The sequence below is a fragment of the Cygnus olor genome, chromosome 9 (genome assembly GCF_009769625.2).
Source record: "Cygnus olor isolate bCygOlo1 chromosome 9, bCygOlo1.pri.v2, whole genome shotgun sequence".
In the NCBI taxonomy this organism is placed as follows: Eukaryota; Metazoa; Chordata; class Aves; order Anseriformes; family Anatidae; genus Cygnus; species Cygnus olor.
In genome coordinates, this window is record NC_049177.1 from 26,738,392 (window position 1) to 26,752,772 (window position 14,381).

At 37.5% G+C, this 14,381-nt stretch overlaps 1 protein-coding gene across 1 annotated transcript; it reads right to left on the bottom strand.

Annotated features, from left to right (window-relative positions):
- Positions 1-604: 604 nt before the first annotated feature.
- On the bottom strand, positions 605-5,035 carry TM4SF4 (transmembrane 4 L six family member 4). The gene is made up of 4 exons (XM_040567321.1): positions 4,624-5,035; positions 4,277-4,366; positions 1,814-1,947; positions 605-806 (listed from the first exon to the last, which is right to left on the bottom strand). Exons 1-4 carry the CDS (start codon positions 4,795-4,797, stop codon positions 605-607), a joined length of 600 nt encoding a protein of 199 aa, XP_040423255.1. The 5' UTR covers positions 4,798-5,035.
- Positions 5,036-14,381: the final 9,346 nt, after the last annotated feature.

The window sequence follows — 14,381 nt, forward strand, 5'->3', positions numbered from 1 at the left end:
AGTTAGAAATCTGATTCAGGAGAGAAAAATAAAAAGAGAGTATTTTCAGGCAAAATATTAAATAGAAGCTGTTTAACAAAAATAAATATGATTGTAAGAGTTGAATTTCACTTATTTTATTCCATGAAGAGGGGTTTCAGGAAGGCTAGCTAGAAGGGAAGTCAGGGCTTCGTAACTTCAGTGGAGCGAAGTGGCCTTCATTCTGATCTTCTTAGCCAGAGGCAACACATCTTGAGGGCTGCTCTCCAGAGCAGTTTCAGATGGGAGCGTCCCAAGAGGAGAAGGTTCTCTGCACTATTCATATTATTTAGACAGTTCCATCTCCCTGGAAGATCAAAAATATGGAGGTTATTTAGTGGGTAATGTTCTTGTGACTTCCAAAGGATTTTATTATTTTCCAGTGGCTACAGGAAGCTGTCAGATAAACCCCACAAATAAGGACTGAGATCATATTTTCGCCACCTGACAGCACTGTAAGGTTTTAACTGTACTTTGGAAAACATGATCACGGTGCTGAATGAAGGCTCGTTTAGTTTTTCAAACTGTCAGCCAGTCAAGTGCATATATAGCTGTTATCAGGACACAAAATAATGAAAGAAAAACATCAGTTGCTCACCCCACAACATCCGCAGCATTTGCAGTCCCCACAGATTGTTCCAAAGAGTCCGTTCACAACCTGAATACCGCAGAGCACTGCTTGGATCCCACTCATCACTAGCAGCAAGGCGAAGAGGGTCAGGTGCCAAGGAACTATAGTTTCAGGTGACTTACACGTAGCCCATATTGTGTGGTTACCTAGATAATTCCTGTGCAGAAGGGAAACAAGACAGTTATGGAGATGATGTTAGCTCCCAAAGAGGTGACCTGTTATGGCTGACAAGCTGTGGCTCTTGTAACATGTGACTGAAGTTCTGTTACCTTCAGTATTGTAAAAAAGTATTCACATTACAGCACAAGTACATTTTGTTTAGAACATTATTTTGTTGTAGTTTTTAGATCCTTTGAAGTAATTGATTTGAAAAGAGAAGGTACAATCAAAGATAATAATATGCTAGATACAATCTAATCGTTCGTGGTATTTTGGGAGGAAGACATTACCAAACCATAGCCAAGTATGTGCCAAAATGATGTTCATCCCTACTAGTATCTTGTCTGAAGTCAAGTGGCTTTCCTACTGTCGGTTTAGTTCTGCTATTGCACGAAGCAGTGCTGACATCTAGTGGTGCATTAAATGGACCTACAAAACATGGAAGAATCGTAGGGTTTCCCTAGGAATATGGCATCTTCTGTAATTCCCCCTTTGGCAGAAACCCCGGGCTTTTATTTGGTTACAGCATTAGATTTTGTCATTCATGCCATCTCTGTGGACGTGATAAATATAAATGATAGCAAACGTTTTACTTGTAGTGGGAGGAAGAGACAACTTTGAAATTCCATAACCAAGATAAAAAATGGCATAAACAATTACTTGAAAAACATTGTATTACAATAAAAGATGTCACTGTTAATCAAGTGGACTGAATTTATCCTCGAATACTGTTTATAATCCCAAGAATAAACTAGAGGGCTGTACTCTTTACTGGCTCCTTTGAAACTCAGTAGTTTTGATTGGTCTTATTATTCTTTACACATCTGTTCTTGTCCCTTAATTAGTATTGCTGTACATTTCTGGGTCTTCAAAGAGCATCTGTTTTAGATTAATAGTAAAATTCCTATTGTTATACAATAGATTTGGAAGTTTAACAATATCACAAAGTATCACAAAGTTAAATCTTATTTATTTATTTATTTATTCCCTGTTTTCATGTCTTACCCGTCCTGGAACGGATAGAGCCACTGGTTTCCATCATTACATTTAGGGCCTCTGTTTAGGGCTACTGCTGACACAACAAAGCAATATCCAGCTCCCAGAACTCCAACTGCAGCAAATATTATAGAGGAAAACATCTGACAGAGAAAAATGGTGTTATTTTTATTCTCATTCAAACAATTAAATGTGCCCTATTAATGTAAAGGTATATTCTCTAAGCTCAGCTCTTAATGGTCAAAACAGTCAGCTGCTGAACAGCTGAAATGTTTTAGTTTGCATTTGCATTATAAATATATAATGTATACCGGCACTGGTATTTAGAAGTTTTGAAAGAGTTACGTGAGGGCACTATTTGCCTGAAGATTCATGGAGCTGGTATCTACACAGTAGATGGCACTCTTCGCGTTTATACAGTATGTATCGAAGATTTTTCTTTGTTCAAGGTACAGTGTTTCACTGAAGTAGTAGTCTTTCACAGAAGATTATAAGCAAGACTGAAGTACTGGACCACTTAAAACATTAAAAAAGTATATCTACAGTACCCTTTACAAGTTAACTTTGGTATCTTGGTCATATTTGGACCAAGTAATTGTATTTCCTTCTCGAGTCTTCCCTTCAGGTTTCATATTAGTGTATTTATCTTCTCACAGGTACTTATCGCCATTAGCTCTAGTACTGCAATTGGAATTAATAGAAGGCTCTCCTTATTTTTCTGGCTTTCCATTAGTACATTCTCACATACAGTAATACGTAAGCAAATTGTCCAAATATATCCCAAATGCCCTACTTTAATTTTAAGCACTTAAAATTCAAACCTTAATTTTTTGTAGATAGAGGTAGCCATAATAGTTTGTAGTTACAGGGGATATCTTTTATTGGATCAAAGTGATATAGGCGGGGGAAAAAAAAAATGCACTTTCCAGTCTCTGAGTGCTTATACAGATGTCATCACAAGGATCTTTTGTGAGTGTTGAGATAGAACAGAACAGAACCATTCAGCTGAAAAGGACCTTCAAAGATCATCAAGTCCAACTGCCTGACCACTTTAGGGCTAACTGGCAGTTAAAGGATATTAATGAGGGAGTTGTCCAAACGGTTCATGAACATGGACAGGCATGCATTTTTGAGTTGGCATATCTGATGAGGCTAACAAAAATTATATTAATGTAGTAGACATCATAGTAATGATACTTCTGCTAAAACACAAGAGCAAGTTCAGTTCTCAGTCATGCTGTGGTAAGGCCACCAGGACTCTTAATACAGTGTTGTGACTGTACTAATATTCCCAGTCTCTCAGTCAGCTACAACACTAGCAGGATTCATCAGCAAGGTACAGCACTGCAGAATGGAGGTTGCTGTATGGACAGCAATATCCTTACATATGCTTTATCTTACATGTGCCAGCATGACCACAGGCGGAGAGCACACACAGCTCAGAGGGTCACCTCTGTCTCTATAGATGTTCTCCAAGTTCATCTGAATTTCTGAACTGCAGGGTGGTGAGTGGAAGTCTGGCAGCAAAACATTAGTGGTGTCTTAGATGCTGAGTTATATGCGGTCTTGAAAGCTAAGCTTTGTTCACTGCTGACAGAAAGTTGGTAATGCAGTGTGATAAAGAGAAATATGTGCCTCCATTTTTTTTACTAAAAAGTTTCACCTGCTCTTGGGATTGCAGGAAGACAGCACCATAGGGAATTTAGGCTCTTTGTTAATCTCACAGCCATGACTCTTGTTCCATTTTTTTTTAAGTGAAAATCTGTTCCTTTATAAAAGAATGTAATGTTCTACTTGTGCCAAACAATTTATCGCAGAAGGACAGACTTTCTAGGAGAAATATGCCTATTTTATATCTAATCTCATCTTTTAAATAACATGCTTGAGTTGTTTACTAGTGGCTAAAGGCATTTGAAAATTTTCACTTGCGGTGTGAAAGGAAACTGTAAGTTCAAAGTGGAGCCTGGTTTAGGGCTGACTGCTTTAAGCAGGATGTTGAGTTAGGTGAATTCCCAAGGCTTGTTCCAACCTGAAGTTTCCTATGAACCTAAGATATTCACAGCCTTCTGCATGACCCTGCAGTCAGCTGGGAATATAATGCACAACTGTCAAAGTAATTTTTAAAACTGCCAGCAAAAAAATGGCTAAAGAGAGAACTGTTATGCTGTGCAAAACCAAGTGCAGATCTTTCAGAAATTCATTTTAATTGTGATCACAACTGTTAGTATGTTGTGATTGCTAAATATATCAAGGCAGTACAGATTTGGTACCTGTGACACAACATTAAAGGTAGAACACAATTTTGACAATCTGCTATTTATACCTTTAAGCACTCAGCCAAATGACAAGGCTTTGCATCTTACAGTTTGGGAACATCTGTCTAGTCTCTCAATGATTGCGAGCAGAAGATATATATATTCTTATTGATAACAATACATTTTTTACTTTTTTGCCACATTTCTTCTCACTTACCGCAAACCTCTTTCCACAGCTCTCATTACCACAGCATCCACAGCAATCATTATTCTTAAGGCCCAAAAACACCAAAGCAGGAAAGATCATCTACCAAAGGCAGAAATACAGTTTGAGTTGGGATGAATTATAATTACAATTGCTTTTAAATACAATAGTTCGATGTCTTTATTTCCTTAACACTAAACTAAGTAACTTATTGCTAAACTGTTGGGTGACTTTTAACTTATTTGCTTATCAAAGAAGAATTTGCAGTGTTGGAGCCTGCATTTGAGAAAATTCAACAATGCAAAGTCATGGTTTAGGTGGTACAAAAAAGACTGTAATATCTGAATTTATATACTCACCAATACACCAGATCCCAAGATCCCTCCGAAGTACCAAACCTCATCTGTAATATTTTGATTGTTTTCGACCACTTTTCCTCCAGGGAAGAACAGCAAAATGTTAGCAAGTGTACATAGCACAGCCAAAGGGATAAGAGTGATTCCTAGGCACTTAGCACAGCCTCCAGTGCACATGTTTTTTTTAAAGAAATTGCAAACACAGCTAAAGGCAGAGGTAAAAAATCTCTCAGACGTTCTCAGAAATGTTTTCTAAAAAGAAGCTTCTCAGTTTATTTTGCAAAATCCAGTTTCTGCTGTGCCTCTAGATGAACTTAACCTATACAATGCTCCCTTCAGAGACGTTGCTGCCTTTGGTCTGAAATGCTGTATTCTGGTTATTTATATGTTCTCTCAGTCATTATGTCAATTTTCTGAACCTCCATAAATGAAATTACGTTCAGTGCAACTGCTCATTTTACTATGACAACCGATGACCTTTGTTAATATTTTACTAATGTGAATGAGACACTTGGTTATCTGGGCTCAGGTTGTGGGTAGAAATTCTTATTAGTTCAGGATCATCATTTTTACAATACAGTGTGCTTCATTCTACGAACTACTTCGTAGAGACTGACATGGAAACACAGTGAATCAGCTTATGTTAGTAACAGCTGTGTACAATAGAAAAGTTCTAGTGAATTTTCTTTTCTTTGGGAAGTTTGAGCTAGTCACTTAATGTTTTGAAACAGATGGCTTGCATATTTTCAATATATAATGAATTAATATGAAAGCAGTGCTTTGCAGCTGGTATCTCTGAATAAAAAAAGAAAGGTCAGAAAAAGTTTCAGTGGACCTGCTTCTTATGTTTTGTCATTTTTTGTTCTATCAAAGTCTAACATTTCATCTGTGCTCAGACAAAATTTACATTTAAAATTGTACTGTGTGTGGCAGACAAACTTCTGAGTTCAAGCTGAGCTTCTACTGACTTGGCATGCAGCATTTTACTCAAGCAAGTACCACTGTTAAAGCAAGGTCTGCAGCTCTCTAATGGACACTGGATACTCAGACTTGGTATATTGCTTTGCAGAACTTATGCTATGATGAAGTACATCATCTTGAACTGTCCAAAACTGTCTGGAAATATGCAAAGCTGAAGCTTTAGGTTAAGTGGCAATGCTGAATAAGCTGGTTTAAGCAGCCCACAAGTTTTTACAGAAATGGTGCAGCTGGAGAAAAAAACAAAAAAAAAGAAAAAAAAAAAACAGGGACAGGGACATCTTGAGCCTTTACTCATGCCGAAGAAATGTATTTGGAACCAGAACCTGGGCCAGTTAACTTTACCTTTCTACTGAAACAGAAAGATACAAAGCAGTTTTATCAGAGTGGAGGGTCAGATCTGTTGTTCTTAGGGAAATGTCTTTTCAAGTGACAGTAGTGATACTAGAAATATTTATCTCTGTACATAATTCTAGGAGTTGCAACGTGCAATTAGAAGGGTGGTTAACTTCTGGGAGAGCTAACTGACATTTTTCTTAAAGGTGCCAGTATGACTGAACACAGACAGGTACTGCCCCTGACAGATAGCAAGTTTGGGGTTCTGCTGCAAAATAAGCACCAAAATTAAGGAAAATCAGTTATTACTAACTGAGATGGGTACCTGGTATATTTCTATTGTTCTCAACAGCTTAATTCTGTATAACTTCAGGCAGAAAGGATCAAGGTCTTGTTTTTTTTGATAAAAAGATGAAACTATGAAACCCATTTTCATGTCAGACAATATTAAACTTTTGATGCTTATGTTTACTTCAGGGAGCCTGATCTTAGACTAAGAAAAATATCACACTATGATTTGATACAAATACGATATAAAACAACAGCTCACACATTTGTTATTCACCTTGAGCAGAGCAATTTCTACAGTGAAATCTTTCTTTTTCCAAAATGTTCTCCTCTAGATACAGAGAATCAACCACACAGATATCAAAGGCTTTGAATGGTTAATCAATAATTCCTTATATTTCTATTATTGCTTTAATTAAAATAACCTCAATCCTGAAAAGAAAAAAAAAATATGGAGATTATCCTGGGTGCTATTGAAAGGCAGCTGTGGTAGTCATATGTTCTAAGACTGTGAGATAAAGACTGTACAAGGCCTTTTATGAATCACGTAAGGGAAGGCGAGGTGGAGATTTTATCATTCATTTAGCTACCTACATTCAACTACAGCACCTGAGGTTCTGTGAAAAATTTTGTGTAACAGTGTTGCTAGCGGGTGTATAAAATTAGGTGTTGCTCTCAGTTCAATGGTACTTCTCAACTGATATTCTGCCTTTAGCACAAACCTGAATCAAAGGTCTTAGAGGAGTCAAATTTATGTTAAGTACATGCGTATTAGAATAAAAGCTAGTGGTGGGTTTTTTGTCCTTTCCTTTCCTTTCCTTTCCTTTCCTTTCCTTTCCTTTCCTTTCCTTTCCTTTCCTTTCCTTTCCTTTCCTTTCCTTTCCTTTCCTTTCCTTTCCTTTCCTTTCCTTTCCTTTCCTTTCCTTTCCTTCTAGCTGGTGAGTTATTTCTGTTACAATTAGGTATTAACAGTCCAAAGTTTTCTTACACAGTATTAAACGGTTTTGTATCTGAAATAGTAGATAAACCATCTGACACAAAGATGAGACATTATAGGCTGGTAAAGACACTCATCCATAAATCCAGAAATGTCCTTGAATTGCAGTAGAATGAGAAAGAGACACACCACACACTATTGATGTTAGCGCTGAAAAATAATTTTTAAAAAAATGACAAACTAGCCTGGTTATCACCAGCTTGGAGCTTTATACTGCAGTATACAGGGAACTGTATCCTGTGTAGTAGATATGGCAATATGACATATACAAACTTATATGCAAATGACTAATAGCGAAGTTATCACAGAGTCCATTTTATATTTTATTAGTCAAGAAATTTTCCAAGAGTCCATTCTGAAAAGCTCATGCTTGTTAATTGAACATTTCATTCCAAGAAAGACAACTATTATGCAACAGAAAAGCAGAGAGAGGAACAAATGAAGTCCTGAATGACAGACAGCAGTCTACATGTGCTGGTCAGTCAGATGTCAGAATTAGGCCAATGTAGGCAGTTTTTATGGCTTCATGTTTTTTATGGCCCGCCATTGCCTCTGTGGCAAAAATATTCGGAACTTGAAAACTCTCTATATTTCATGCACTGTGTTAAACAGACTTTCATGATGTTCCCAGTGAGTAGAGAGTATCTGTAGTTTGGCTCCCAATTATGGCATAGTACAATGTAGTCAGTAGCAGACATAAGGAAAATATTTGCTGTAGCTGGAACATAAATCTTACTATGCTTTTTTCTTGTCAGACTAGAATGTGGCTTTTTCTTCCAGTTGTGAATTCTGGCTTGTAGTAAGGGGAGAAGTTTTAAACTGTATTGCATCCAGCACCCTGTCACCCCAACACACCTCAGGTGTCTTCTATAAAGTCCTTACCAGGCTTCCAAGCTGAGGCTACTGACCTGGGCAACAGTCCTACTCTTTCCTTCTTACTCTACTCACCATCATGGTCAATACCATAGAAGGTTGGGCAGACTCCTCTGTTCAACTATTCAGGCCAGGCCTTTTTAAAGCACCGCCAAAATTTGTGTGGGGGCTTAAGCTATATTTCTGTGTCAGCAGGGATGACTCAAGGGGAAATGGCATTCAGCCAGAGCTGGAAAACACTCACATTGGCACAATTCTTTTTCCATTGAAAAATGGAGTGACTTGCACACTCAGTTCCTCGAGGAGGTCCTTCCCTTCCATCCTAGCCCATGTTCTTTTTAACTCTGTCCGTCTATCTGGGATTAGGACCAGTGAACCCATTGTCAAGCTTTAGCCACAGCTGCTTGTCCTTCAATACTCCATTGTGGAGATTCTGAGGCCTGGCAACAGTCTCTGAATTTTGTGTCATGCAACATTTTCCTAACAATTGTGGAGTCACGATGGAAGGCACTCCTTTCTGACATCCTGTGAGAGGGTGTTTCCTCCTTTCCTTATCTTCCAAGTCATACAGAGTCCATGCTATGCAGCGAAAAATGAAATTACATATTTTCCTATGGAAAAATAATAAGAATGAAAAGTTACTCATAAAGTTTTGGTTATTTCAGGAAGATGTAAGCAGTGCTGATAGCTTATCTATTCTTTGCCTGGCTTCTTAAAATTTGTCAGACAGACAATGATCTGCAAAGTACGTGGAGACTGAGAAATGACTGGAACAGAGAATTTGATAAATGTGAAGGATAAATATAAATACAGCTACATGCCTAGTGTCTATGTATAAAAATGCACAGTACATGGTAGATATAAATGAGAAATCTCAAGAATTTGAATCAGTGATCCTGAAACAGGAACAAATGTAGCTTAGATGGTAACCTGAACGGTAGTGTAAATTATCCTGTATGCAGCATACACTAGTTAAACATCTTTGTCTTGGTACCTAGGCTAGCCACCTGGGATATCACCAGTACAGTCATCACAAGAAGTTCCTTTTTTTTATTTTATTTTATTTTATTTTTTGGTGCTGTTGTTACCATGCATTTCTTACTAATCTTACTAAGCTACTAATTGTAGATAGGTGTGTCTTGATCAGTTCTTGCATCAATGACTAATCTCATTAGAAGGTTATGACCCATGATAATGAGTTCTTGCTCTTGTGATCTGTGTTACTGCTTCCATATCTTAAACGTAGTTTTGGCTACATGGAGCTTCATAAACTTCTACTAGAAGTTCTGATTCTGCTTTCAGTTAAGCCAGGGAGGATTTTGCTATGAATTTACAAATAGGATTAGATTTGCAGTAACATAACTGAAAACAAGATTGTTCAAGCCTCTGCTGTTGCATGTAAATTTGTGTGTGTGTGTATTTGTATAGATATATGGTGAAACACTGATCACAAGCAAGAAATCTTGAAGGAAGTTCCTGCATGAAATCATTCTAAACAATCATTTGACAGAAACACTTTACACGGTGTTCTGTTTTCTTTTGTGTTTTGCCATTCCATTGAGGACTGGTTGACTGTGGACCAAGTCCCTTTTCTTTGGAAAGAAAACAAAGGAAAATGAGCCAAGAAATGTCTCCCTTCACATTACCCCTATCTTCATTGCAGTGAGGGATTGATTGCATTAGCGCAATCTCCTTCAGAGAACACAGGGAAGCCTCTCAGCTCTGATGTCAGCGTAGACACGCAGAGAGGACAGACTCCATTCCTCTTTGCTGGTGATACAAAGCAGCCACCCCTTCTATATGAAATGTGTGGATATGGAACACACACTGGGGAGATGCTACAAGTGCAGGGCTTCATTACCATGGCCATGTTTGCACAAAGTAAAAACCATCATCACAACTCTGTACACAGCTTTGACAGAGGAGACATACATTCACTTTTTTATTCACAGATTTCTGTCAGTCCTGGCATCTAGCTGTGTGGTGAGGTATGTGAAAGTAGACAAAAGGAAACTAGGTACTGTTGGCTTCCCTTTCACAGTGTTTTCCTGTCCCAGCCCAGCTGCTGAACTTCCACCTCAGCTCTCCTATCAGGACAGGCTGATAACATACAGTTTCCCTAGTATCTTGTTTGACCTTTGTTCTCTTCCTGACGTTTCTGTTCAGATAAGAACTTGTGACAGATGTAGCTTGGCACAGGTGGTATTTTAAGTTGCAAATTGATATCATTGTGAATATTGTGAAAAGCAAAGTATGCTAATGAGAAACAAGAGGAGTGGGCTGGAGGGCATAAGCCTAGATTCATGTACTGTGTGGGCAGTTCTGCCACCAGTATTCTGAATTTAGTTATGATTTCAGCTTGATGATAAGGACCTAGACTGAGTATAAACTATAAGTAGATAATTGGCAGCTTAGGGTAAGAGATTCCTCTGCTTGAGAATGGAGATAAGTCAGATGAAGAAACTTGAATTTTAATGTCCTATTCTATGTAAAGTTTTTATTCCCTGCTATCATTCTGATATCTGTTAGCCTAGTCCTTTCCCATTAAATAAAGATATTAGAAAAGAATTTTTGATTTCCATCAATGTCAGAACTATTTATGTTACTGACATTCACATTAGAAGTGAAATTTTACAGAAACTAGTTGGATTTTTACAGCTTTTCTGTAACTCAGCTTTATACTTCTTTGCTGTTTTGCTGTTCTTTTCAGTCATGTTATGTTGCTTTCCATTTTACCAAAGATCATGTTGCTTCCACTGCCCCTTCACCACCTTTCCCACAAATGTCTTCAAGGTTTCTCCTCTACATGTAACTTCTTCTGTTAAGGTTTTAATAAACTCATACCTTCATTCTCCTCAAGACACAATCTAACCATGAGACCAAAAGTAACTGTCAAGCAGTAACAAGTAGGCATGTGGCCACTAAACAATCTTTGATGTTTCTCTGATTTATGATGTTACTTTTAAGTAGGTAAAAATTATGTAACTATGTTTATGTAAAACTTCTTTTTACTACTGTTATACTTGTTGAGTTTTGTGGTATATGTTTTTGTTCCTTTGCAGAACAGGTGTTTTGGTGTTTTGTGATTAATTAATCAAAATTGGGGAGTGGGGGTGGGTATTGTTTGTTTGTTTTTGTTTTTGATTGTTTGTTTGTTGTAAACCACAATGCCTGAAGCAAAAAAATAAAGGAACTTTAATCCTGCCGTAAGCTGTCTAAACACCACTGAAATACATTTAATAATTAGTAGTGATAGTAGTAAACACCAGGGGTGTTTACCAAAATAGGAAAAGGAACCATTTCATTTAGGGTTATATAAGTTAATTATTTCTGTGGGGGAGCGTATGTACCTTATAGTTTTTTGTTGGTTGTTTGGTTTGGTTTGGTTTGGTTTGGGGTGTGTGTGTGTGTGTGTGTGTGTGTGTGTGTGTGTGTGTGTGTGTGTGTGTGTGTGTGTGAAATTCAGAACCATTTACAGTTTTGTGACTGTCTACAGTTACGAATTCCTGTCCGGCACCTTCATTCTCTTGCTGAGTATAATTTAGGTTTTCTTCTTCCTCCTGACATTACATAATTAGGTAAGCAGGCAAGAAAAGCCTGGGAAAAAATGGTCCAGTTCATTTAATTTTGTAAAATGGATTAATCTCTTTTTCCAAGTAATTTGTTCTTCTAGTGAATGTTTTTCCTGTCTTGCATGAGAAGCTTCTTTGGGTGCTATCACTCCTCTTGATTTTGTGTAGCTTCCTTCTCAGAGTGATAATTTGTCACTCATTACATGTCTTGAGAGCCTTGTAGTGTTCACTGTGACACTGTATGTTTCTGAAGAATGAAGCAGTATACACCGTGCCTCCATATGTATTGACCCCCCTTAAAAGCAGTGTCCTATATGCTTTGGTCTGCTTTAGTTTCTTTTTCTAGCAGTCATTGAATCTGTTGTTTCACAAGAAAATTTCAGTTATAAGCAACATTTGTACAAGTTCTGTAAAGCCTTGAAAACATGAGTAGTTGAAAATGCTGTTGATTGAGTAAAATCTTGGCTACACCTTCAAATAGTTCAGTAGTTCCAACAAAGTTCATCAAAGAGTGGATTTTAACCCTTGTATTGTTTTTTTCCAACCATTTGTTTTGTTTTATGTCTGTCTTGCTTTCTCCCTGTGTACCTAAATTCTCATACATTTGTATCTTCTACAATAACAGACATCTTTAGGAAGTTTTCACAGATTCTGTTTCTGAATGTGGAATTTGCTTCTTTGCATCTGGAAACACTCAAATCTTTATTATCTGGTCATGCAGTGGCTGAACTATTTTGCTTGTTTATTCATTTCTTTTTGTTTCTTCTACTCTTCTTTCAAGGGCACTTTCAAACTGCTCGGATTTTGATAGGTCTCTCTCATGCAGCTACTTTAAAGAATGGTGGCAATGCCACCGTTCTTTAAATATCGCTGACCCTGACAGTGCTCATAAGTTAGAGATTTCTACTGTCTTTATTATAATGCAAGCATGGTCTTATCAGAAGGTAAATGTCAAAGAAAAAGTCTGGGCATTCCTATCCCATGCTAGATACCAAAGCAATTGTGAGGAAAATCCTCCAGTGAATTCATTAACTCTACCTTAGAACGATGTGTGGCCCTACCTCAGAAAAATGTGTGGCCTAATTGGCCCCAGATATAAAGCAAGAGTAATACTGCAAATTTATATGGAGTTGCATTGCTTTTAGCCTGTCATAGAATACCCATCTCTCTTTCTCATCTTTATTTCTGGACTTAGTGGTGGAGAAGAGAGCAAAGGAGAGCTAGCTCAATTTCTACTGATTGTCTGTGTTGCTGATAAATGGCATTTCCTGAATGCTGGCTCTTCAAACACCATTTGGGCTACTGTGGCAGTAAGATGTGAACTGCACAGTATTTGAACCAAGTGCCTCTCTCCAGTTACGTTTCAGCTTCTTGGCTTTGTATCCTCCATTTGCATTGTCCAGCTCGATTGTTCACATGTTCCACTAAAATTATACACTTGTGGCCCCTTGTCTCTTGCTTCTCCCACCCATTTTTCTGTAAGGGATGCATCTTCCTTAAGGACATCCTTGCTCAAAAATCCCTTACAAGGAAATGGTTCATGTGTCACAGAGCAAAATAATGAACCCCAGAAAGAGTTCATACAGTGAAAAATATGTTTATCTTATGTAATGTTATTGATACCTGGATGACATGGATAGGTTCAGTTTTACTTCTAGATCACCTGTCTGAAATGAGGGCACTTTTTACTGATCATAAACTGATGACTGTGTAGGGAGACAGAGTGGAAAAAGAGGGGAACACTGTCTTTTCCTCTGTGGAAGTGGATAAAGACCATTCCCATTTCCATTTTGGATCCAATTTAGAAGACTGCTGTGGTTTTGAATTTATCAAAATTTAAGAGTTGGTTAAGAGATCATATCTTCCAACCTATATGTTTTGTGTACTTCAAGGCAATTCTGTACAGCTTTTGGTTGATGATAAGAATGTTATTATATAGCACATTAAATTTAATTCATTTGTTGTGAGACTGGGACATTTAATACTCTGTATTTATCATACACTTAACTACAGCCATGTTTCCAGCTGGCTAATCCATCTCCTGTGCTGATTTCACTGGAGACATGTTTGTTAAGAAAGGGGTCAGAGTTCATATTTATTTCATTTCCTCATCAATTTGTTTAACTTCCCTCTATTTGAATTCTGTTCAAAAGGGAGATTTGCATGACTGAAGAGTATTTTCTTCCATGCTGAGCTCCTTGGATGGCTAGAATCAAGAAATGCTAAAGGAAGCATTTGTGAGATTTTTTCCTTATTTTTCAGATAAATACATTTAATTTTTAGTTATGCATTGAAGATCTAATTACATACCCTGCATGTATGTCAGTTCCCACTGACTTCTGTGGGAAGACTTGTTGGAGAAGAAAGACAGAATTGAACTGTCTTACTGAAATCTTTCTTCATGTGATTAACACAGCGCATGATATTGCCCACCATATCTCAAATTGCTAGCGGCTTGACCTTGTAGTCCTTGTGCTTATCGATGTCAACATTAGGCTTCACAGATTCCTGTAGTGCTCATCATTATGGACGATCTGTGACTACATGTTTGCATCCTTACCTGCAGTGAATTTATTTCTTGGTCACTTCTGTAGTGGAGAGGAAAACATGAGCATAATCATCTCTGCTTATTGATCTCTTAATTAACAACTAAGTAAAATAAGAAATGAGATAAATCATGCAACAGTAAGTCTAATTTCTCACCAGTTCTGTGAAAA

What these genes read in the sequence shown, in the direction of transcription:
- TM4SF4 (XM_040567321.1), bottom strand. Translation starts at nt 4,797, where the DNA reads ATGTGCACTGGAGGCTGTGCTAAGTGCCTAGGAATCACTCTTATCCCT. An exon ending in TCTTGGGATCTGGTGTATTG is followed by an intron (nt 4,367 to 4,623) that starts GTGAGTATATAA and finishes TGCCTTTGGTAG; the next exon opens with ATGATCTTTCCTGCTTTGGT. An exon ending in GCTGTGGAAAGAGGTTTGCG is followed by an intron (nt 1,948 to 4,276) that starts GTAAGTGAGAAG and finishes TTTCTCTGTCAG; the next exon opens with ATGTTTTCCTCTATAATATT.